The 25964-nt window shown below is 45.5% G+C and overlaps 1 protein-coding gene across 8 annotated transcripts in view; it reads left to right on the top strand.

The window, feature by feature from the left end:
* RREB1 (ras responsive element binding protein 1) overlaps positions 1 to 21943 on the top strand; it is a 129546-nt gene extending 107603 nt beyond the window's left edge. For all 8 annotated transcript variants that reach the window (XM_080379948.1, XM_080379949.1, XM_080379950.1 and 5 more), the window contains 2 exons: positions 14312 to 15058; positions 18131 to 21943. In XM_080379948.1, the coding sequence (XP_080236074.1) occupies positions 14312 to 15058; positions 18131 to 18654 (1271 nt within the window). In that variant the 3' untranslated portion in view covers positions 18655 to 21943. The remainder of the gene's footprint in view (positions 1 to 14311; positions 15059 to 18130) is intronic.
* Positions 21944 to 25964: the final 4021 nt, after the last annotated feature.

The raw sequence follows: 25964 nt of genomic DNA on the forward strand, positions 1-25964 counted from the left end.
AAATAATACAGCGTTTAGCTTTTTTTTTTTTTGTGTGGTGGCTTTTATTTGACAGATCAAAGGAGGAGGATGCAGCAAACATCATCCTGAGCATTACGTAGTTGCTTGGCTCTAGGAAATGTTTCTTCTGAGTGCTAGACAAGTAAAGGTGGGCTTATGCCCTAAGGTGTGGGGATGTGTGTGAAATTCTTAATATTGTGCCACTGTGTAAGTAACCTCAAACCTGATGTAAACAAAGGAGGAACTGGGGAGGGAGATTTATTCTAGGTTTGGGGTTATTTTTCATTCTTCCCTATAAAGGAAATACTGCGTTGAATGCTGTGCTGATTTGGAGTTCACTCCTTTTTCCACCCGCACTGTAGTAAAGTAATTAGTAGATTCTCATCCTGCTTGGAGAGAGAGAGGACAGAGCACTAGTTGCTGTTGCTCCCTTTTAAGTCAGTTACAGTTGTCGATACTTCTTGCTTCATTATGCATTCTCAACTCCTGGTGTAAAAAATAAAAGTTAGGGATATTTATAAGAAATTTAGGGGACTTGAGTACAGCCTCATAAAAGATAACTTTGGTTTTTTGAAGGAATTGATGTTTCCTGAAGCAACTGATTCATGCCTGTGCTAAAGAGGGAAACCTGAAGAGGTAAAAAAGGTTAGCTAAGAGGTTTAAAGGGAATCTGAGCTGTGGAGCAGTCCCTATTACAGTTTGCTTTGGGTGACATGAGGACATAACTTGCAAGGTATCAGTGCAACAGTAAGGCTATTGTTTTCTGGGCCGCAGAGAACAAATTATTTCATGTTATTAAGCATACAGTTTACTTTCAGTGGTGAAGGAGCGCTCTTTATTCGTATCAATTGTTTTCTAACACCCTGCTCTCCAAAAAAAATATATAGTTACCGAAGAACTGTTCATGAGACAGAAAACAATAGAGAGGCTTTTCCCAGACTAAGAGCTTTGACCTGCTTATTGATGGCAGACTTCCAAGGTAGCAGTACTGGTGTAAACCCTTAATGAAGACAGGAAAATGCATTCGGCCTGGAGTTACACTGGTAAAACTTGTCTCCCCTACGACCACTGGGCTTGGAAGGAGACACCATCCTTTCAGAAAGCCTGTGCTGCAATCCCTACGAGGAAGGCAAGCAACGGCGGCTGTGGCAGGGCTGGATCCTCAGTGCAGAGACAAGATTTTTGGTGATCCTACGGCAGTGGCAGTAATCGGATTCCAGCTGGTGTGCTCTGGCGATGATAATACTGAACTCTTTTTCTAATCATCATAGGAGCAGTGTTAAAGGAGACTTGTTGCTGGAGGACCACCCTACAGCAAGTTTTGACTGGCCTTGGGGCATCTGCTTTCAGGTGACACTAGCGCTGTTTCTGGACTGGGAATTAACAGCATCTCCCCTGCGGCAGCAGTGTAGATGAGGCTTAATGGAGGGGAGAAGGAAGGGTAAGCTAGGAAGGTAGAGGAGATTAGGCCAGGGAGATGGTGCCAAAGCAAGTGTTTAGGGTGCATTTGGGTGGACCGAGCCCTGTGTTTTTGTGGTGAGTGTCAGGTGCTGGTGGCATGGGAGGAGTTTGGCAGCTGCATGGTAGATAACAGCAGTTTGTTGGGTTTGCATTCTGGGTGGGCGAGTTGGTTTTCTGATGGAGGCATCTGCATCATAGTGCAGTGCACCGTTCCTGTCCCTAACTACTGCACAGGCAGTGACTTGTTAGATAGCTCTGGTTTTTGAGTGGAGTTAGGAAAAATTCTATTCACTAATCATGTTGTAAAGAGAAAAGGGGAACTTTACTGTCTGGGCTTGATGGTGGCTCCCTGACCTGGGGAGAGAAGGGGCCAAGATGTTGATGTGGATGGGACAGATTAGAGTCCCAGTGATCTGCTTCCAAAATGCATGTGTTGGGTATCTGCTCCATAGGGAATCACTGCAGGCAAGCTGGTCCATGCTTCTAGATTCTGTAGTATGCTGCTGTCAAAAAACAAAGGCAGTCATTTGAGCTCAAAAGTGGCAACTAGCTCTTCTCCATCCGTTTGTAGGGAAGTTGTTACTGGAGTAAATTTATCTTAAGTGGTCTAAGCTAATAATTGAGTGAACGTGGCTGAGGGAAAGGTATACAATTCTGAGCTTTTAAGTAGTAACTATATATTACCAGTTCTAAACTGTATTTATACAGACAGGAAAATACTTTTGCAAGTGTGTCTCTCATGTTCAGTAATATTTTGATGTGGAGGACTCCTGTGTGGTGTCAAGATCATACTTGCCTTCTGTGAAAGTGCAAAAACACACATGCTACCAGTTACCTACATCCCTCACGCAACCAAAAGTCTCACTTGTGAAAGTTTTCACCCTGCTTATTCTTGCCTCAACACCACTGTGTGTTTTTTGGTTCAACAGCATTTCCCTGAAGAAGCATACACCTTCCTCGCTGTTTTTTATTTTAATGCAAAGCTCAAGTGGGGCATTGGGAATTTGGCATAGCTTGGTTTTATAGTGTGTTTAACATAGTACCTGTTTTGTTTGAACATGCTGGAACACTTGCTTTCAATACTTTCTTTCTCTTCATGTCTTTATTGTTTAATTTACTCTTCTGTGTTCAACTCAGTTTGCCTTTCTTTTTTGCTCTTTTGTCCTGCTCTTGACTTTTTTCATTCTCAGAGCAGCGAGTAAGATGTGCCCTGCAGGTGGTGCAGTTAATTTTGCTCCTTTTATGACACGTGCATCAGACCAGGTTCAGTATAAAATTAAAATAATGGTCTTTTTTGGCCTTTAGTTTGTTGTAGACAACTTACATCTGTTTGCAAAGAATCGCTTATGGATATTTTCAGAGTCATACTGCAGGATTATTTTTTGTAGAAAGTGAGAATTAATGGCAGAGGAGGGGGTTTTATTTTTGTTTTGTTTTGCTGTTACAACAGGAATTGACTGGACAAGAAAAGATCTATAAACAAAACAAACAGATAAATAAATAAATAGAATACAGTTACACCTAGCCCATGAACCCAAATGTTTCCTGCTGATTGGAGGACACAAGTCTGGGGAAAAAAAAGGACTGGAGGCACTTTTATTCTTTGTTTTCATGACTTAAGTGAAATTGTAGACATCTTTACAGCATTTGTCCTTACCAAGGCAAGAATGTATTTCCACTAGGACAAGAACGGCAGGAGATATCTTAATTAAGGAATGATCTTCTTGGGTGTTGTGATTATTTAGATGACCCTTTATATTGAAAAAGATTCCCTTCAAATGACTGGCTTCCATGAAGTGTCCAGCCTAGGCTAGCCTTGCTGTGCTGCTAACCAAATTTTACAGTATATTCTGAGTCAATATGTAGGCACAGATGTATTTTAATCCAGCCTATGACCATTCTTATGGAGAAAGTTAATAAAATATCAAATCATGTTGCACTTAAACTGACTGTTTAGGTTACCCTCTAGTGAGTAAGTATATTTTATCAGAAGAGCAGTTGCCTTTAAGGGACAACATAGGAAGCAGAGAATACTACTTTTTTGAATTATTTTTTTGTGCTTTTGAAGGTGACATTTTTGGAAAGCAGTCTAGTTTCCATTTGGGAATAGGACTGTAACTGGGTGGGAGGATTGAGTTTGCACAGTGAACAGGATTTTTGTTTGGGTTTTGAGACCTCCAACTAGGATGTTTGTGTGGAAAGAAAAATATCTTGTCTGTTGTAAGTTTTGGTCTGTGTGACAAATACTAGGTTGATACGAAAGTTGTGAAGGCTGAAAATATGAGAAAATTGTGACCTGAGATGCAGGTTGAGTTTCAAGTAATTAATCCCCAGCTAATCCTGTCATTGCATGCTTGAAAAGAAATGTGGAAAGGAATTGGGCTATCATGAAGCAAAAGGATTTCTGCTCAACTTTGAAGTTCTGTTTTGTATTTGCATTGTGAATGAGGCCAAATAAAAGTGCAGAAAGTGGTGGTATTCGTAACCATAAATTTATGGTTGACTTAGCAGGCTTATAAAAAGAAAGAGTGACTTGAAAGCATACAAAAAACAGTGCCTTAATGCTTCTATAAAGTTGTGTTGACACTGGAAGAAAATTAAGAGAAAGAAACAGCGCCTGAGATGTCTGTGAGATGCGGGGAATCCCTTGTATTTGTTGAGATGTTAATTAGAACAGAAGCAACTTGTTCTTTAGTTTAAAGATTAAGTGAGAAGATTAAAGTGAGAAGCATATCCACAACGTTGTATCGAAGAAGCTGCTGGCTGGGGGGTGGGGAGGGAGGCAGTGTGTATGTGTGTGTGTTTGGGGGTGAGGTGGCAGGTGTGACAGGAGCTGATCTACAAGTAACTATCCTCACAATCTCTTTCTTCGTCACAAGGGTGTCTTGCAGGACTGCTTTCCATACGGCTCTGCATGATCCTGGCTTTTCTTTCAACTCATCCTGTGCTCAATCCCTTCCCTTGTTCTCGTAATTTCAGTGAATTACAGACATGAAGAACTTCCTCCTGTGGGGAAGTAATTGATTGCTTATTGAACATATGGGGCTTGATTCCACTGAAATCAATGGAAAGATGCCCTGTGGCTTTGATGGAAGTTGTGTCAAATTCACATGGGTGATAGACATCTCAGGAGAGAGCCTACAGTGTTGAGGAGCTTGCAGTCAGGGATTTGTAGCTGGTCACCAAGCAGTAAATGGCAAAAAGGAAAAAGAAAACCAACAAGTAGGTTTTTTTATTACATCTTAGAAAGACAGATAGACATACTTTATTCTTGTGTTAGGCCAGAAGCCCTTCCCCTGTCAAAAAAGCCTTGTCTTTTCTACCAAATATAACAGAATTTGCGCAGACCTGGAGTTGCCAGCTGCTGCCTGAAGAGAAGTGTGCTTATCCCCCAGTCTGAGGAAGAGGATGCTGGATCTCACAGTGGCACATGCAGTTTCCCCCAGTTGTTCAGAACAGCAAGCCCAAGTTTGTGTTTGGTCGGACTGAACACTGCGGGCGAGCCAAGTGCAAGGACATGAGAAGTGCCCTGCCACATTAGAGCAGTGGTACATGCGGCCAAGTACTTGCGCCTGGGATGGTAGGATGTGCTATTTAGGGTGAGCGTGTGGGCCCGGCCGCTTCCTGTGGTCTGTTCCTCTTCATGCTCTATCAGCATCCACAACTGCTGCTTTAGGGCTGTGTGTTCGAGGGCACATCCCTGTCTGCTCCCTTTGCTACCTGTTTGTGGACCTGCTGTCTGCAAGTCTCTCGATTGCTCTCTGAACCTGCTGATGCTGTCTGTCTCCAACCTCATCTGGCATCAAGCTCCAGAAGTTCACTACCTGCTGTGTAAGGAACTATTTTTTAATCTGTTTTCAGCTGATCCCCCGCTAGTTTCAGAGAGTCCCCCTTAGTTCCAGTTTTGCACGATATTGTGAGTTGCAGTTCTGTGTGTGCCTTCTCAGCTACCTTAATAATTTGTAAACCTCAATCATAACATCCCCTCCTCTCCAAAATGAGAAGTCTGAGCTTTTCTGGTGTCTCCTTGCAGGGCAGATGACCCATCGCTTGGATCAGGTTTGCTGTGTGCCCATCTGCAACACATCTATCTCCTCCCTGTGGCATGGAGACCAGAAGTGCACACACCACCTGAGACAAGGGCACACCAGGGCTTTACACAGCATCGAAGGGACGCCCTTGGTCTTGCTCTCAATACCCTTGCTCATGGTACCCAGTGTTTCTTGGCTTTAGTTTGGCTGCTGCTGCAGGCCAGGCTGGTGGTCCTGGAGAGCTGTCAGCAATGGCTCTGAGACCTCCTGCCTGAATGTACCTGCCAGTAGCACATTCAGCATCATATAGGCACATTTTAGATTATTTTGCCAGGGGTGTTTTACCTTATATTCATCTGCATTGAAGCTCACCTGCCCTCATATCGCCCCCTCTGTTTTAAGAGTTCAGCAGTGAAGGAGACCGTGAAATCACTCAAGGTTTTGTTGTAGGCAGGCGAGTGCATTTAGTCAGAAAGGACAAGCTGACATGAAACCAAGGGTGAGCGTAGTTGCTCAAGGCTTTTCTGTGCTGACCAAATGGGATGGGTGCAAGAAGGGAGCTCAGCAGATGGTGGTACAGGTCCCTTGCCTGAAAAGTGTTTGCACAAGGGAGCCATTGCTGTAAGGTGTTCACACCTCCGGGAGAGACAGGGTCACTTTGTGTCGCTTTGAGTCGGTTTCAGGGGACAGTTGTTGAAGTGACAAACCTAAAAGCAGCAAGAAGTTGGCTCTGTGCGTCAGGGTAGCTGAAATTATAACTGAGTTGTTACTCTCAGCCTCAGAGTAGCTGCCGATTAGACTGCACAGAAGTGTGCACAAGATTTTCCTCTTACATTTCCAAGCTCCTGTTTGTTTGGGAAAATCTGCTGTCTTCCCAGCCTTTCTCATCCTTTCTTCTTCTTTTAATACGGCAGGTTGCCTTGCAGTGATTCAAATGTAGTAATACAGGTCTCGGCACTAGTTTGGCATTAAAATCTGCCACGCTGGGGACATGTTACGACGTGATTTGATCTTGCCTATCATGAAGAGCCGAAGTTGCCTTGTTACCATGTAACAGCCTGTAACTTTACAGGGCTGTAGCACGGTATCTGGGGTGTCACGTGGGCTCATCCTGCCTCTGCAGACAACAGAAGGCTGCAGCGTGAGAGAAGACGACTCATGTTATAACATGATCCCCTCGCAGAACAAAAGTCTGTAGAAAGGGCTCTGAAAGTGCTCACCTCTGACCGTCTTCATGGCAGAACGAAACTAAAATGTCCTGCTTGGGCCTGTGGAAAACTTTCTTGGTAGTCAGAGGGATCCTGATGGAGCTGAGCTGGGCGGTGGGAGGCAAGCATTTCTAAAGCTGCTGAGATGAGCGCTGGCGCAGCACGTAGGATGGGTAGGACTTCGGTGGAACGTAGATGTTGTTCTTAGCAGCCGGCACTGGGCTGGTCAGAGTGGTTTGACCTGCCCCCAGCAGACAGAGCCCTGGGCCATGGTTGGATAACACAAAGCACTTCTTGGCCATACTGGCTCGACCTGTTTCCAACTGTTCATCCCCACAGCTGTAGCTGACCCAGCTGACCAAAAAAATGAGAAGGGCAGGGGGAGGGACCGGCAGGAGCTGAGATCGGTTCCCGGACCTGGCTGGTGGTGCGGGCCTAAAAGAGCACATTGATGTAGCTGAGGTGTGGAGCTGGCAGCATCTCCTGGGAGGTGCTGGGGCTAGATGCTGTTGAAACTGGCTTTGCTGTCAGAAGCTTTGTGTCTTCAAATAGCAGCTTCAGACAGCAAGGAAGGAGTCCCGTTCCTATACTGTTCCAGTTACCGCATGCGCTTTGTAACATAGCTCGGTGTTTCTAACTGGCTTCATCAAGTGGTGTTTAATCATGGTCCAAAATCATTCAACAGCCGTGGACTTGTGGTCTCCCTCCATTGTCCCAAGAAAACGGATTTCAAAATCAGTGGAAGTAAATTAACAATTTGAAACTGTGGCTTAGTTTAAAATGGGGTCATTTCTCATTTTACGCTGGTTTTAGCATGTGTGTGAGTAGCGTGCCTGGCATTCACATACAGAGCCCATGTGAGGGCTGTACTTGGAAGTGGGTAATTACCCCAATTTTCACTGTGTGCCAGAAGGAAAGGGAATGAAGGGAGATGCTTGGGTGGTGTTTGGTCAGCCATAAACGAAGCAAAGCTTTAGGACGAGGTGTAAGACAGGAAGTGCAATTCAATAGAGTGTCACTGGGACCAAGTTTATAGAGGGTTTCTTTTGGTCTTGTCTTAAACCAGAAAAACCCAGGATGGTGGTTTTGAATAGGGTTCAGAGATGAGGAGGCTGTCTGAGTGATGGGGCTCATGTGTATCCTTGCTACGCGCAGAGGAATGGAATGTTCTAAAGAACCTGAAGCAAACTGAGGACATCTCGCCCAGTTTGCAGCAGTGAGACCAGGGGAGACCTGTACTGGCAGGGAAGCATACAATGAACACGTGAAGCAACTTAATGAATCGCCCACTTTCATCACATTAAAAGCAGCCCTGCCTTTGTCTCCTTAGGGCTTTCTGAATGCTCCCTTCTTGCAACGAAATAGAGTTGATGGAGGAGAAATGTGGGATGGGAATGGGGTAAGGGATTATCTCTTATGTAATACAGACTTTGCTAAGGAAAGATCCCTTTCTTAAACAGGCTTGTCCCTAACGTGAGAGGGTTGAACACAACTTCCCTGTGCTAACTAGGCAAATATTGACAAAGTAAGTACACTCAACAGTGAATTTTCCAATTAGTGTTTAGCAGAATTCATCTTTGCTCTAGATATCTGCCACTCTGTGATTCCTCCAGAAATCATGTGAGCCCTGGGTATAGTGGGAGACTTTTTGTTTTTCAAAACGGTTCTAGCTGTTTGTATCTCTGAATTATATTTCCTAGAGGGCAAAGGGCTTGAAACTGCATTTTCAGTGTCAGGCAGAGTTTAACAGCTGCTCCAGAGCTGCAGCTTAGGATAAAGCAAGAGTTGCTTACCACTGAGGTTGGCCTGAGCATTAGAGCTGTTTTTTGGAGGATGGTGAGGAGATGGTATAAAACTTGCTGATTGTATTGCTGGCTCTACATCAAACTGCCTTGCTGCTGAACGGTGGAATTCACCATAAGCTGAAAGTCTGGGTTCCCCCACCCACCCTGCGTCAATGCTGATTTCTACTTGGTAGGTGCAGTCAGAGCTAGTCATGAACACTTCAGCTGCTCTCTTGCAGGTACTGGGGAATCATACCTTGTGCCAAAGGCAAAAAGTGGTTTTTTTTTTCCAGAATTGTTTTTTCTCCTTTTCCCCCTGATATACTCAGTTTAGTTTACTGTAAACAGTCCTTTTCTATCTCAAATGTTTTCATTTCAAAAGGCATGCAGGTATGACCAAAGCTCCTCAACTGTGGGCGATGGGCGAATATTTAACTTGTGTGTGTACATGTGATGCAATGAAGGTGGCTAAATTCTAGTGTTTAGAGTGATTACAGTAAAAATGGACAAAGATAACCCCTAACGTTCTGCAAGTTGACTCGGCAGGTTGGAAAGATGTTCTCCAGTTCGTGGGTGGAAGTAGGAGCAGCATTATGTGAGTGGGTGCGAAAAATCCCAAATTTACTAGGCTGCTACCACCTAGTGGTGGCTGCATCTCCTGTAAAATACAAGACTAGCTGAGGTTATTTCAGTTAATGGAGGAAAAATAGTAAATTGTTGGCTCATCTGACTGATAATGCCAACTGCTTGTACAACACCTATTTCCCGTGCTCTGTCTGCTCCAGTTCTGAGCATTACTTATGTGATGGGTTTTCTGACACTTCTGTTGCGATGTCAGGAATGTTTGGCAATAAACACTTGCTTTAGTCACAAAATAGATTCAAGTACAACGCCCTGTTTTATCTAATAACTCCTTAGCATCTCAAGCTCCACTCTCTATTCCACCGTAGTTCCAGGAAAAATGAAAACCATGGGAAAACAGAAATCAAACCAGCAACCAGCCCACCTTGATCTGTATCTGCGCTTCTATCTGAAACTCTCCACATTTGGTGTTTCTTGGTAATTTGGTTTGTATATGCAGGAAAGCAGTTTACTCCTTTTTTTTCTTTCTTTCTTTCTTGCCACCTATAAAAGATTAAGCAGACCCTTTTGACTGAGCTGACTGAAAACTGCAACTTGGATTGTAAATAGACTTCAGCAAAACAGTCTTTTTCTTTCCACAGTTTGAAGGAAAAATGATTTTGGCTACAACTATATAGTGGTTTCTTTCATGCAAGCGGAAAAGTTTTTGGATTCTCAGATGGAGTCCTTGAGGTTTTGCTTATGAATATATCTCCTGAGAAGTTTGTTTTTTCCCAGGAGCTGATGAGGCAGCAGCTGAGCTACCGCTGGTTGTTTCATGTTGCCTTCCTCTGTATGTCCTTACCTCCCTGCTCATCTCCTGTCTCTGTCTGACGTTGCCCATGTTCTTTGACATCATGAAATAGTGTCACCACCTTATCTTCATTTCAGAGGAGTGACACAAACTCTACTTGTCTGTGACAACGTAATGTATTCTGCTCCCATGGTTGCTGAAGAAGTGGCAGTGGGTGGGAGCCTTGGCAGGTGGATCTGTCCGCTCATGTCCTGTTGACTCGTGTAGTGTAAATATCTGTGGGATAACAGATGGACCGGCAAGCATTTTACAACCTTAGTAAGTGAAAGATGGGAAAGGGGTGAAGGCGCCTTTCCTGAGCACCCTGCTTTCCTCACCGCCTGGATGCAAGTGACTTCTCTGCACCATAAATCAGCAAAATTCTGGAAAAAGGAATTACTCATCTGAGAGGAGCCTGGCCTCGTTGGAGGCATGTTTGCTCAGGTCTGAAGGCTCAGTCAAAATCCTTCTCCTTGTGTAAGATGTAAGCCTGCTGGAGTTATATGGCCAGCAGTGTTTCTATTGCTGCAGACAGTCATGTAAATGGGGAAAAAACAGTAGCGTAGGCCAAGCCTAACCTCTGCTGGAGTGGATGGAGTGGCTGCCAGTAGGAGACTACCCTTCCAGCCGTCCCTTGCACTGTGGGAGAAACCCAGCACCAGACCTGGCACAGCTGTCTTCACGACCGTCGTGTTTCCCACACGCCTTCACGGCTCCGCTGCTGCAATTCCAGTTCATCTGCAGCAGAGCTGGGCTGATTCTCACCCATCCCCAAAGAGCCAGGGTTTGTGCAAAGCAGCTCACTTTTTCACCAGCTGCAAAACCAACCACGCAGGTTGGGGGTAACCACAGAGCAGCTTCAACTAGTCAGGAACTGCCGCTTTATGATATGCATGAAGTTTCATAAGGGACCTGTGAAACTCCTTCTTGACAAAGGAAACGGCAGGTCTGGTTTGTGCAGGTAAGAAGGAGGAGCGCTCACCCAGGCACGTACGCGTGTCAGCACGTTCCTGGCCACGTCCCTACTGAGTTTTAAATGTGTTCGTTCAGGGGGGGCAGGCTGGCTTCGGAAGAGAAAGTCTGTGTACATCCGTGCTCCCAGGGTCTGAAGTGGTCTTTGCCCTTCGTGAAGGCACATTATTTAAACTCCGCATTTGTTTTTCTTGATGTTGACCTCATCTGCTTGCCTGTGCTAGTAAGACGGCATCACTTACCTGTGGACCACCTACCCCCTGGAGTGTTTCTCTCGTGCACAGGAAAATGTAATTGCAGGCCAGCCATACGAGAACAGAATAGCAGCCTGGAAGGGGCCCAGGGCACAGAGGAGAGGAAAAAAGGAGAGAGAGTTTGGGTATGATTCACTGAAGGATGAATATACTATAAGAAAATTAATATATTTTTGGAAATACTCTAAGGAGAAGAAGAAAAAGTTAAGGAAAATTACGGGGAAATAGGAAAGTCATTTACGGTATATGATGTGTTGAATGTAAAACTTGGGACTTTTGCATTTGAGAGGTTTAAGACATTCTGGTTTGGGCTTGCTCTTATTGAGTTCTACCAGTGTATATTGCCCTTGTTCACCTTTGCTCCTGATATTTCCAACTCATTCTGCATCTGCTCTCTTCGGTTTGGTCAGCAAAGAGTTACAAAACATCTCTCTGGGTACAGAAAAGAGGAGCTCTCTCCATCTTGGTCTCCTCCCGCTTTTCACTCCTCTCCAGCCTAACAGAGCTCACATGGTTTCCTGCCCTGCTCCCTAATGAACCTCCTCGGTGCTGCGTTTGCAATTTTTCTTGGTCCTAATGTGCATCTTCTTGGGGGGCCATTTGCTGGCCTCACTGGGGATGAGACCCGGTGGCCCATTTCTGCTGGGAGGTGCCTGCTTTGCTGGGGAGGAGCACCGATGGCAGAGGTACAGCAGCTGTTCTGGGTGCTTTCTGTTGGTGTCACTTCAAGGTCTTTGCACCTCAGGCCCACTTTGCCACTCCGTTTTTGTCTCTTCATCCATTATCCACTGATGTGTCTTTGTGATGGTAGCAACCAAAGGCGGCTGGGGAGGAGGCTCTTCCCTGTTGTTTCCCTTCCCTCCTGCCCTTTGCCTAAAGGCAGCGGTGATTACAGCATCACTTCAGTCCAGCATAAACCTGTGCTCCGGTGAAAAAAAGACCCTGTGTGAATGTTGGGGCCATCCAAGGGCTGGGGCGGGAGTGAGTCACCAAGGAAGGACAAGGACCCTTCTGGCAGCAGTGGGGAGCCGCATCGGTGGCCGTTAATCCTTCCTTTCATCCCCGCTCTTGGGCCAAGGTGAGCCACTGCTAGTAAAAGCCAGATGTGCTCCTCCTGTCCCCAGACACGGTGTGGGGAAGAAGGCGGCAGGCAGGAACCCGTAGCTGTGCTTCCTTTTTAAACATCTCCCCTGTGTGGAGCTCGCTCCCTTGCCTGTGCAGGCAGCTGTGCGTCCCGGCTACCTGTGTGTAAGCAAGAGCACGGTGTGTAGTCCTGGCTACTCATACGTGCCTGGCTCCGGTTTCTCTGGGTGGTGGAGCAGTGCTTCCCCTTAGTTATTACGCATCAGCATTTCAGCTTGATTTTTACAAATGGCCTCTTTTTGTTCATAGTAGCTTTCTTTTCTTTTTCTTTCTTTGCCTTAATATAGCCAAGAGATAATCAACGAGTCAAAACACAAAATTCAAATGGAGATTGGGAGGGCATTTGTAGGTGACCTTTGTTTTTCAGATGCCCACAATCTCAAATTCTGTAGCATTATACACAGATTATGGCTCGGTTGCATGTTTTAATGGGCAGATAATTAGATGAGCAATGAACTTTGTGGAAAGTTTTTGTGTAATCCATGCTGTCTATGTAAATGGATCTGTTTTGATTAAAAGGTGAGATTATTTTTTTTGACAGGCCACTTCTCCCCCTTCTACCCCCCCAAGAAAAAGTGTATTGAGGATTATGCTCTATTAAGTGATTGTTCACAATTCCTAATGCTGCTAAGCTTTGACATTTGTTTTAATGGCCATTTGTTATCACTTGTGTGAGGAGATAGGGTCAGTGCAAGTCATGTTGTAAGACTGCATTTGAACCACTAAGTGCCTGAGAACTATCTTCTTATCTTCTGTCATTACTCCTTCCTTAAGAAAAAAGCCTGTAATAGGAAATCTAAGCAATTTAGAGACAAACGCATGTTGTGCTGTGTCAAATGGAGAACTTAAACTGCTCTGCTAGAGGTTCTAAATCCCTGTAGTTACTCAGCAGCTATCGGGCTTGCAGATGAATGCTGAAATGCATGGTAGGTTGTGCGCTCCCTTGGCTCTCTGCTGTCAGCAAGAAGGAGGTGGGGTGGAGGACTTAAAGCAAGGGAAGTTTCAACTTTCAGAAAGCACAGCTTGCAAAGTGTGTGTCCTGGAACAGTTGCTGGAAAGTGGCACTGGGGATGCAGTTACATGCCATGCATCATCGTCAGCTTTGGCCTCTAGATCCAGTCCAGCTAATTTCCTATTTACACATTCACTGTTTTTATAGACTTGGAAGGGACACGCCTCCAGCCCTTTGTTCTCCTTAAGCGCTAAGCACCTTATCTGTTCTAATTTTTTGGACACATGTTATGTCTCTTCAGCAACATTAGTGCTACAAACTGATAAGGAAGCAGAGGTGGTCATGAAAGTGGACATCTTAGGTGGTTTTTGCCGCCTTCCTGGAGTAATTGTGAAACAGTGAAGGCTGCTGCCTGTTACTGCACCTTGGCTTTACGTTTGGTTCCAGGTGGTGTGTCAAAAGAGTGTGTGTCAAAGAGCTACATGTGGACAAACTTCTGCATCTTTTGCTTATATGATATATACCCAGTTTTTTAAACTGACCTCTGTGTTATTGTCTGCTCTAACCTTTAACATCTAATTGTACCAGCTGGTTGCATGAGGCCTTTACGTTCCCTTTGAAAAGCTTTTTCTGCTACTTATAAGTCAGTTTGATTAATATGTGGATGTATATTACTTCGATCTATGTGCATATTTTTCATACATGAGTTTATAAATAATAGATCCATGTATCTCTGGAATGGTGTATTTGTAATAGTAGTGACCTCAACTCTTGTTTGGTGTCTCAGCTTTTTGTGTTCTCTGGTAGAAGTGATTGTCTTAAAAATGACTTCAAGAAACTGTCGAGAATGTGAACGTATTTTGAAAAAGAAAGCATTTTGTTACATCTTTTTAATCATCTTGTTAATTGGGTTCTGCGGTGTTTTGATCTCTTTTCAGCTCTTAGTTGCTGGCCTGGGTCACAGATGAGAGAAACAGATGTCGGGACACTTGGTCAGAAGCAGTGCTCGTGGGTCCGCCTGCAGCCTTACTGCCGGTAGTTGTGAATTAGCAGAGAGCATCCCACTGAAAGTTTCTCTCTGTTTGCTTGCAGACAGCCAGTCTGATGTGGAGACACTAGCTACAGGGAACGAAGTCTTGGACCTGACCTCCTGCGAGAAGGAACAGCCAGAGGAAATAACAGAGCTACCAGGGAGTGAGCGCGGCCTGAAGGAGGAGCAAAAAGCTAACTCCCCTCTGGCAGAAGCGGATACCGAAGAAAAAGCGGATGGATATGAAGAGGGCCCTGAGGAAGATTCTGTAAGTAACAAAAGTCTTGACCTCAATTTTGCCAGCAAATTAATGGACTTCAAGCTGGCAGAGAGTGACCAGAGTGCAGGCAGCAGTTCTCAGACTGAAAGGAAACATGCCTGTGACATTTGTGGCAAAACCTTCAAGTTTGCTGGCACTCTTAGCCGTCACAAAAAGGCCCACACTCGTGAGGACAGAAAGGATGAAAGGAGCAGTGAGGATGAAAGCAAAAGCATTCAGGATGGTGCAGGAGCTCCCTCGATGCAGTACTCTGGTCTTGAGCAGGAAGAGTCTCCGATGGACTTGAAGGTAGTGGAGTCTCCTGTGGACTGTGAGGCAACAGGAAAGGAAAATGAAGAGAGCGAAAGCATCTCTGAGGGGGAAGGCACAGAGAGAAAGTCCACTGAGAAGAGCAGTGATGACAAAAAACCAAAGACCGATGGGGCTAAGAGTACTGCAAAAGCAGACAAAAGAAAGAAAGTCTGTACTGTGTGCAACAAGCGTTTCTGGTCTCTGCAAGATCTGACGCGACATATGCGGTCTCATACAGGTAAGAGGAGGCCTGAGGGCAGAACAGATTACAGGCAGGTCTGCCACCAGCTGAGGCATCTACTGTGTAGGTACACGATTGCTGCTAGCACTTGGAGTTGGAGACACTGTGTTTAGTCCTACAGGTATCTCTACAGGTATCTTGCAAGTTGTCTTCTCTGCCCCAGTTCTTATGCTGCATATGGAGCCTATCGAGGCAGCGGGAATTGTCACCGCTGCCTTATCTTCAGTGCCCAAACTGTTTTGCCCATGGTTGGTTGCAGAATTTAGAGGTGAAGGCAAGTGTGGAGATCCCTGGGCGGTTGTTCTGTCCAGCGCCTGAGTCCGTTGTCATGTGCGTGTGGCTCTACCTCTTCCCAGTATTTTGATGAGTAGTGGAGAAACCTGGCAGGGTATGATAAGACTTCATTTCTGAGTGGAAGTTTAGAGAGAGAGTCTGTTTTTTTCTGATTATCCAAGCCTGGTACGGGTAGTGTGCTGGTGATCTGCATGTCCTGCTGCTCAAGTGACAGGCAAAGCTACAGTGGGCACCCTGCTCTTCATTCAGGCTTGGGCAGGGAAGGTGGAACACAGGTAGTAAAATGTTTGTCCGTTAAAATACGTGGGATTTCTTTATGCGATACGCAGTTTGCAGCAGTGCCTTGCAAATAAAATGAAGCCATAAGCCTGCTCAAATGTGAATTAATCATTCAGTGTTATTAATGATGCATTTAGCTGTCAGCAGGCTGCTCTGACGTGTGAAAACTGGTGCAGTTCGACATTTTGTGTCTTTTGAAGGTGCTCTCTGCTGAAGACAAGGTCTTTGTGATTAACAAAATATTTGTGCTGTAATTGGCAGTGATGTTGAGTAAACTACACCAAGGACTAGTGTCTTAACAAGATTTTTACCCTTCTAAATCATAAATACTGACCTATCGAGTGCAAAATGGACCTGGTTTCTTCTGGCATTGAGCCACAAGTGAGACAGGTCCCATTCTTGTGCCTATTTTCCATACTAATTCAGAAGCTTTGGAAGGTGCTGATATCTAAGTACTGAGCTTTACCCCCAAATGATGTGTGCCCGTGGAGGTTCCCATAACATATGTTTTAAATCATTTCCATTGCATGCTGAGCTATGTGGGCCTTGTCGGTATGTTTTTTTCCCATTTTGACTCTTCTTGACACTGAAGGATGTTCTGACATAGGACAGGTGTTGAACAGGAACCTGGGACAGTGCTTTCTTCAGATTTAATAAATGTAAATAGCACCTATCCCCACTGTTAGATCAGAGCATTTTCAGTTAGGTCAGTGCATTTTCAGCTGAGGATTTTGCCCGAGTACTGTGGGTTGACTGTCCTCCTCCTCTCCCTCCCAGTTATTCAGCTATATTGACAAAATGCTGTCAGGTTGTAACGTGGCTTATGCTTGAGTTTCAATGTCCAGAATTTTTTAAGGATAACTGTAAGGTTTTGGGATTTCTTTACTCAGAAGAGGAGCGTTTGGGACATGCTGGTGAAGTGCGCAAGAAACTTCTGCCTGCCTATAGAATGGCAATCAGGCTGGAAATGTTTTGTTGTCCAGTGCAGGCTGCTTCCCAGCAAGCAGTTATGGGCTGCTCTGGTGCTGCCTGCCCAAGCACAGCATCAGCCACAGCCGAGTGCCAGATGGGCAAGGGCTGTTGGGCAAAGATGCTCCCAGGGGTCTGTGCCCTGCCTTGATAGCAGATGCCCAAGCAGGACACTGGAGAGAAGTGTTGGCTTCCCAGGGACCTACTTGCACATTTCAGCCAGCCACCTCAAGTTTGTAATAGGTTTTCTTTTAATGATCCCAAGCATTATTACCAGTGAGAAATGAGACGCATTTCTTTGTCTTCGTTCTCTGTGCTCATTGGCACAAGATGGTGTCTCGATTGAATTGCAGCACTGAAAAGTCTTTAGTAGGTGCAGCTGGAAATAGAGGATGGGTCAGGGTGGGACCTTGTTCTTGAGAGTAGGTAGCACCTTGAGGCTTGGTTGGGACTTTGGGGGAATTTTGTCTGTGGGGCTGTGGTTGCTTTTGTTTTCTGATGAGCTCATGCTTAGGAAAATGTTGAAGCATTTCCAGTGCAAAAAGCAGCTCTGAGATCGGAGCAAACCACCTGTTGATTACGGCAGAGGATGCCTGCAGCTGCTCTGCAGCTTAAGATTGCAAAATGAGACCTGCAAGTAGCATTTCTGGCATGGGTATGAAGAGGTTTTTCAGGGGCTTTGGCATGTCACTCCTGTCCTAAGGCACCAGTGGGCTGAGGAACACCAGCAGCTCTGTAAATAACATCCTGAGGCAGGCACCTTTCACTCAGTAAATTTTGATCACCTCTAACAGACATCTGCTGTGTCCCACGAATGCCTGACAAATCTAGGTCCTTTAGCTGTCCTGTGTCCGTTTTGAAATGTGGCGATACTGTCTTCTGCCTGACTGAAAGAGGAGGGGCTGTTGTGGCGAGGGTAATTTCTGGCAGCTTCTCTTCGACTTCAGTGATTAAATTGTGCATTTAATCCTTGCCCATCTGTCAGCATCTGAGAGAGAGGGAGATGCTTTCTTACGTGCAGTTCAGTTGTTAAGTGCTGTTGATCAGGGTTACCCGGGCAGTATCCTCATTCTCCCATCTCCAGGCCCTCTCTCGGCGTGTCTCAGGGGCTGACCTGCAGCCAGGAGCCCCTGGGGTGGGCCGGTTTCACAAAGGCTTTTGAGGTCCAGAGGACGACTGCAGACTTCTTCCAGAAAAGTTGCTGACTAAATTGGACAGGATGCTAATGAGCACCCAGGGCTTATGGTCTGCCTCCCTCCCTAGTGCAGGGGCATGCCGGGCTTGTAGAAATCTCAACACATTTAGTTTTGATTTTTCATTTGTACCTTAGGAGATTTATCTGTATTCCTGCTTACATGTCATCAGCTAGTTCAATGGTACAAAAGGAAGAAACCTGCATAAATGTGACGTCCACATTTGATACAGGTGCCGAATTTCCAAAGTGTAGAGCATCTTGCGCCGATTGAAACAAGAGGGAGGCACGTTTGTGACTTTATAGCTGACCTTTGTATTTTAATTCTCTTCTAGGTGAGAGACCTTACAAGTGTCAAACCTGTGAACGGACCTTCACTCTGAAACACAGCCTGGTTCGTCACCAGCGCATACACCAGAAAGTCAAAAATGCCCGAAACCATGGGAAGGAGAGCGACAAGGAGGACACCCAGTCGAGGTGCGGAGAAGACAGCGAAAATGAGTCTAGCCACAGTGGCGCCAATCCCATCTCAGAAAACGAGTGTGACTCTGTGGGGGGGGGCGTCGGTAGCCATACGTCCCTCATGGGGAGCCGAAAAGAGTCCCTGGCCAGCACGGTCAAGGACTCCCCCTGCAGAGAGGAGAGGCCAAGCGGGCGAGGAGCCAGCACCTGCCTCGTGGAGCCCACCAAGAGTGCACAGAAACAGACCGCAAAAGACCAGGAGCCTCGGGGTAGCTCCGAGCACGAGAGGCCCTCGGGTTTCATTCAAGACTTGCTGGAGATGCACAACAAAAAGTCTCCCATGAATCACATCCTTGCCTCTGCAGACAGTGCGCCTCAGCTCTTGGGGGTTGAATAACTTGCTAGGAAGTCGGACCCATCCCAGCACACAAGCTGAAGCCAGCAGAGCAAGGTTTCTGGAGTCTTGTTTTGGAAGAGCGACCTACAGCTGTGGGGAGAGTATGGCAGACTGGACACGGTGCCATATGCCTTTCAGTATAATAATGCAAGAGACTACAGTATATACTGATTTGAGTGCCTTACTACTTTATTAGATCTTTTGGTATTATAGATTTTTTTTTTCAAAAATGATTTTTTTTAATATTTTAATGAATTATTTGGAGAGGACCTTTTTCATTTAAGCATTAATGTTACCTTTTGTATTGGTGTGCGTGAGCTTGTTCTTGTATATCTGTGATAGTCGCTGTGTTTGTTCTCTGAGCTGGAAATGGGGGCAGTGGGGTGGGAGGCCCTTGGATACCACAGCCAATAACTGGAAGAAAAATTATGTGAATTTCATACGAAATAGTCGGAGGAATTGAGGAGGAGATGTTGATTTATTGTTTTTTCTCAGTAGATGTTCTTGCATTTGCCACATGGTGGAGCATTAAGCCTGTTCCAGGCAATAACAACGTGGCAGTTGAAGGTGTTCGAAGTGGTTCAAGCCAAGAGCAGGAAACGCAATGAATTTCAACCTCAAGCTTGTTTCCACTTTTTCAGCATTACAAATGGTCTTCTAAATCCTAGGGTTTTTTTCTGGCCATCGTGGACTAGGCGTGTATACAGAGAAGAGTTACATAGCAACGTAACCTATGGAAATTACGCACCCGCTGTTATATATGTTTGATTTGCTTCAGTATATTATTATTATTATTTTATTATTATTTTATAAAAATCCATCAGTTCGCTTGTCTCTGCAGTCAGCAGAAACCAATGGGCAATATTTGCCCACGCAGATGTGTAATGCAGCTTGGATCCCCTCTCGAAATGTTTTTGACTTAATGCTTTCACCAGCTCCTCTTCTTATGTTGCAGCTCTTCTACTGTACTTTAAATGAAACCCTTCCTCTGACCGGAGAGTCAAGTGGAGGCCAGCGAGGTATCATCACACCTGTACAGGGGAACATCTCACTCGTGGTGGGGTGCGAGTGCGTGTTTGTGCGTGCGTGTGGGTGCGTGTGTGTTGGGGGGAGAAGTGTGCGAGAACAGGGCCGCGTAAAGCCCCTCCAAGTGCATCAGAAAGGCACTGCGAGTACTAGGTTAATCTTGTTGCAATCAGATCGGTGGCAGCGTGTGTTACTTAAAGAGCAAAGTTATTCCGTCTTCCAGTTGAAAGCAAGCAAGGGAGAAATGCGAGCCTTACCGTCATCTTGCTACTGTCATGGTCTAGAGCAAGAAAATACTACTGGTAATAAAACTACAGATATAAGACATGTTAAAAATAAATAAAATAAATTAAAAAAAAAAATTTCTTCCTGAGATTTTGGGGTTGATGCTTGAAGACTTGAGGTGTGTGTCTAAATTTCATATCGATAATTTTAACCCCTTTAATGCTGGCAGCTGGAATTTCTCCGAATGGCTCCTGTTGCCGGCAACAGGTGACACTCCAGCCACCAATATTGAAGGGGTTAAGCGAAATGTATCCTACTGTAGCTGCGCATTTTTAGGAGTGCCCAGCGTTTTTGTTGTCCTTGTCGTTGTTGTCGTTATTGTTGTTTGTTAATTGTCCTTCAGTCATGACCTCTGGGACAGACAGAGCCATAATAGCATTGCCGGAGCCTCACTGTGCTATTCCACCACTGCAGCCCCCCAGCCCAGCCCGCACTGTGACCCTCCCTCCTTCCCCCCGCAGAATCGCTTTTCCTGCTCTCACCAGACATGGAGGAAGTGGGCCTTGGACCCAGTCTATATTATATAATATATATATATCTATATATATCTATATCTATATTAAAAATTCTCCGAAATTTTCTGGAGACTGAAATCTCACTGTCCAGAATTCAAAGGAAGAGAAACGTTCTCGAGTAATATTCTTGCAAATAGAATAAGAAAAAATGGTTGAGGTATATGTGATTTCTATTTTTTGTGTGTTGTTGGTTTTTTTTTTCTAAATAGGGATGTTTGAACCAGTTCAGAAACTAAGCTAACGCCAGATATAGATAAATCAATCACAACCAATGATACATTTGAAACTCTATCCAGGTGCATTCTACTTAAAACCAGTTCACGCATCCCTTAAATTGTTATTACTATTATAATTATAATAATAATTATTATTATTTTGGGTATTTTTTGGTTTTTGTCTTTTTTTTGTTTTTGGTTTGTTGTTTTGGTTTTTTGTTTTGTTTTGTTTTGTTTTTTTTTTTTGCAACTCTCCACACTAAACTGCGCAATACTGTGGGGGAGAAGCCATTACTAAACTATATGCTGCAGAACAATGTAGCAAGTAATTAATTCCCAGCAGCCTGCCGGGACATCTGCTAGCAATAATCACTATTGATTTAAAGCTTTATTTAGCCTTTATCTATATCCTAGTAGAGTATAAGGTCTTGCCACATTTTATTGACATTTTTATTAGTTGAGTTTGACTGAGAACCGTTGCTGTTGTTGGGGTTTTTTTGTTTCCCCTCCTCCCCCAATATTAAACTGTGAAATTCATAATGTGTTTAAACTATGGGTGAATCTTAGGCTTTAGTTTGCATGTTCAGCTAATTTGTCTCTATACGATTTTTGTTTGAATCTTTTTATTTTTTTTCCTCTCTCAGGGCTTTTACAAAAAACAAAAAACAAACAAAAAAAAAGGATCTTCTGAAATTCTTTTGCCTGAGTTGCAATGGACTTAACATTGAGATAATTCAATCACTACATTAAGCACTTGACTGTGAAAGCGCAAAAAAAAAAAAAAAAAAAAAAAAAAAAAAAAAAAAAAAAAAAGGAAAAAGAAAAAAAGAGAACCTTGTTTGAGGCTGTTGTGAAATAACTTTTGGGGGCTATGTGACAGTCTGATTCCATTTTCAGAATGATTCATCATCTTCGCTCTCCTCTCTGTGTGTCTCCTTTCTCTTTTCTCTCTCTCTCTCTCCACGAAGGAAGTTTAATCCTAGTGATTTCATCCCATGCAGGAAACAGTAATAAATGTGTAGAATTCATATTTTTCTAAAGGGAACTTAAACTGCTGCTACGAATTGTGTACAAGACTGGTTTATGCCACATGAACAGAGAATCACACATTTGTTTTGGTACTTTTATTCCTCTTTTTATTCAGTTGTACAGTACTTCCAAATTCAAAATAAAAAGTAAAACTTGTTCTGTATCAAACCATCTAAGCAATAAAATGTTATATTTAAAAATTATAGGTTACAAAATGGACGTGGCTCTTCTTGTGGGTTTGTTGTAACTTGTTTTCAGACTTCTCTGCCAGAGGATGACATACAAGCTGGAGCTTATCTCTGCAAACAGCATCACAATTTTTCTTCCTTCAGTTGAAGTGAGTTTGAGATGATTGCAGCACTTTGAAAATTCACGTTCATTGTGACTGCTGTTCCCTGGTGGTCAAGCCCCTTTGAAATGGGGCTTCCGAAGACAGCAGCGAAGTACTTTGGTGCTGGTTTTCCTGCACAGGTGTTGGGTCAGGGTTCTCTTTCCTTTTTTTATAAACGGTAGCCCTGTGATGACATAAGTGAGCATCCTTCCAGCATGTTGTGGTGATTAACAGTCTGTCAGTTATTTTATGTATAAATTAAGGAGGTTTCTGCCAGCATAGTTCTCTCTTCTTTCATAAATGTGTATGGCTGTGAAATCTTCAGGATGTATTCAAAAGCCACATGCATGTGTCAAAGAAAAAAAAAAAAAAGAAATCCTTTGTTTTAGCTTGTCAGAGCTGCCTTAGCTGCATTTTATATGTTTTTCTATAAATAAAATGCATTTCACAGGACGGTGAGCCAAAGAATCATCTGAGTTGCGTATCTAGCTCTGGAGGCCAGGGAATTGTAGCGAAGCTGAAGCATCCACATCTTCCTAAGTCCTGGGGGGATAGTTCTTTCTGGTGGAGAAACAAACCAGATTCAGGAACAGAGAGACAAACCCAGGGGGTAAACTGCTGCTGCTTTCCTCCCTCTAGCCTCCTGTACCTTCGTGACAGAGGTTAAAATTCCCCACAGCACTGTTCTCCGGTGAGGACCTGGTCCCTCACCACCAAACAGGGACAGGTTAAAAGAAAACCAGCCAGCTCTGCCCCAAACCGAGGGTGGCTGGCGAAGCGGGGCTCTGTGAGCTGCCCCTGGGTGGGCTGATGCGCTGGGAATGAGATTTCGGAGGGAGGAAACCTGCAGAAAATCACTCTCTTCCCTTTCCCACCCCCTGGCCTGAGAAATGCCTCCTCTCGAGACTGATGGGAAGGAAGCTCATGTCCAAAGGTGCGTTTTACACCTGTCATGAGGTGTAAACCCAAATGGGGTAAGTTTGTGTGGCTAGGAAGTGATTGTGACTAATTACTTAGGAAATAGGCAACTAAAAAAGCACTTCCTTCTCGGCCAGGGAAGGGCCCAGCCCTTTTCTCCTACCTAAATTTGACTGTGACTATTCCCAAGTTGGGAATTTCCCTGCTGCCCGAGCCTCGGCAGGGTGACCTGGGGCAGGGCAGCTGAACTTTGCTCCCTGCTGGCATTCCCCCCTCCCTCCCTGCTGCCCCCGCTCCTCCCGCACTGTCTCCCCTGGCAGCATAGCTGGAGCTGGCCCAAAACATCACATCGGAACTGGGAGGTGGTGGTGGCATCTCCATGTGCCTCCTCCAACTTGCTGCTTCCTTGCCTCAGTCCCTAAAGCTTTTTTCCCCACTTTTTTTTTTTTTTTTTTTTAATTTTTGACATGGGTAGAGAGAGTGGCACGGCCCCCGTGTTGTGGATCTATCTCAGCGGTGCTGGGATACGGCGTGGAGTCTGTGCCCTCTCCCCAGAGCATTAAGGTTTGGGAAGACCGAAGTCCTGTGCCACCACGGGGATGCCCCTGGCAGCGAGGGCCACCAGGACGGTGGCTTTTTCCAAGCGTGGAGTGTGAACCTGCGGGCTCTGGACCATGGGAATGGGCAGGAGGACTGGCCTGAGAGAGCGGGCTTGGGTGGAAACTGGCTGTCCCAAAGCAGGACACGGAGCCCAGCTGGAGCACCTTTTACATTTTTACTGCCAAAGAAATGCAAACTGGTTAAAAGAAAGGAATAAAAGTATTTGTTTTCTGTTACCCAGCTGTCACAAAGCACCCAGCCTTTGGGGGGTGGCGGCGCTGTATACCTAGGTCTTCTGAACGTGAGTACAATGAGAATTGATTTGCGTTTGATACTAACAGTGTTTTGCTGTGTTCTGCTGAAAAAAGTCTCCTAAATTAGTCGTGTTTCAACTAGCAAAGGCAGCAAAGGGCCTGCAGTTTGGGGAGTCACACGTGCCTTTTTCTTTAGGCATTTCTGTAGTTACAATGGGATTGAAAATGTCACTTTCGGAAACCCTGAGGCTTAGAACTATCTGCAAAACAGAGATGCAAGACCCCAGCACAGAACAACTGGCACTTTCTGTACGTCAGACAGTCTAAGAGGCACCGTCCTCTGTCATCCACTCCGATAACGCAGGAAAAGGATGGAGAAATGCATCAGCTTGTTTAATGGGACCATCTCCAACTACTGGACTGCGGAAAAATGGGCCACGCTGGCATTTTGCAGAACTTGGGTACTTGAGCAACCAACATCGGGGAGTAAAACCTGTACAACACACAGGTATTGTCTGGTGATACTGGGCCATTTGAGCTCTCCAGCCCAGGACCTGCATGATGTCCCCTCCCTTGGCAGTAACTGCAGTCACCTGCGCAGGGGAGAGCCTTGCTGCACCTCACCTGTGCTGCCCCAGTGAACCGGCAGCAGGGAACACACTGGGCTTTGCTCTCCAATCTGCTTAAATAAGGGAACAGCCACAGTTTGACTTGGGGGATTTTGAAGATCTTCTTTGTGTTGGAGAGGAGCCGAATGTTTCACCAAAAAATCGTTCAGGGTCTGGGGAAGAAAATATATGTATGTGTGGGAAAAGGCATGTATCTAACCTACTGGTGGGATGACGTTATTTGACTGGGTACCTCCATCTCAGACTGCCTATGCAGTGGCTGACCCGGGCAGGTGATGGGTTGTGTGGCTGTGTGTGTCCTGCAGGTGGCCAGCACCGTGTCACTGTGGTGACCCATGGGCTTCGGGTCCTGGGTGTGCTCCGGAGTTCCTGGGTTTGGCCTCCAGCACATGGGAGCTCCATGTCCTCACGTGCACACACAGGGAATGGGGAAATAGATGTCCAGGGGCATATTGTTGTCATTACCTGGAAACTGGTGGCTGCTGGTACCCGCAGATTTGCTGGCAGATCACAGGGTTTCCCTAGTCTCAGGCCATTAGTGCCGTGCTGGATCGCGGGATTAGAGAAAGCAGAACTATCCCTAAAATGTCAGGGGGTTCAGCACAGCTGGGGTTCCTGAGCCAGCAGCTCTGCTGAGGGGTGTGTGGCTGCAGTCTGTTCCTCTGGTTTTGAAGCAAGAACATCAGCAGAAGTGTTGTGTTGTTGCCACCCCCTCCAGAGCCTGCAGTGTCCTGCAGACACACCGCTGGAGGCCCTTGGCCATTCCCAACGTGGCCTGGCCAGCACCTTTCCCAGTCACCTCAGCGGCTGGCAATGCGGTTTTAGCTGATGTAACCCTACTCGCCAGTCCTGGAAGGAGGATCGATACCAAGCAAGCACAAGGTGTTTCTCCATGTTGAGCGGGTGTCAGGCACTGGCAGCGTGCCCCCCTGGGCCCGTGGAAGGTTACGGACTCGCTTGTCCTGTGGTGGGTACGCGTTTGCTTGGGGCTTATTAGAGGACTGGGGTGGGGGGCACAGCACAGAGAGGGGTGCTCTGGGGCAGAATTATTTGGTGGTTTAGGATCTCACCAGCATCACCTCTTCCAGGAGCAAAGGCTGCCACAGCATCCCTGTGTGCTGCCGGGGCTCATCAGTGGCCTCACCTGGGCAGTGAGGTCTGGTTAAAGCTGGGGGGGAAGGAAGGGTGTGGGCAAGGAGAGCAGTGTGAGCAGGAAGTATTGCGTTCGTGCACTGCTGATGAAGCAGCAGTTCTGCACTGAAAAAAAAAAAAAAACAAAACCCAAAAACCCACCAAAACATTTTTCCAGTAAGATCTCTTTTTTCCAAAGGCATTAAATGGATTAACACCTGGGAGAAAGAGAGTGGAGAGGCAGAGGGAAGCTGGCCCCCCTGAAGCCAGCCGTGAGGACACGACTGACGTGCCGTCGGTCTTACTGCATGGATGTCTAGCGACACAGTAACATCTACCTTGCTGCTGCTGGCTACACGTTACCCCAGGTAAGTGAC

The sequence above is a fragment of the Falco punctatus genome (assembly GCF_963210335.1).
Source record: "Falco punctatus genome assembly, chromosome: 3".
NCBI classification, from domain to species: Eukaryota; Metazoa; Chordata; class Aves; order Falconiformes; family Falconidae; genus Falco; species Falco punctatus.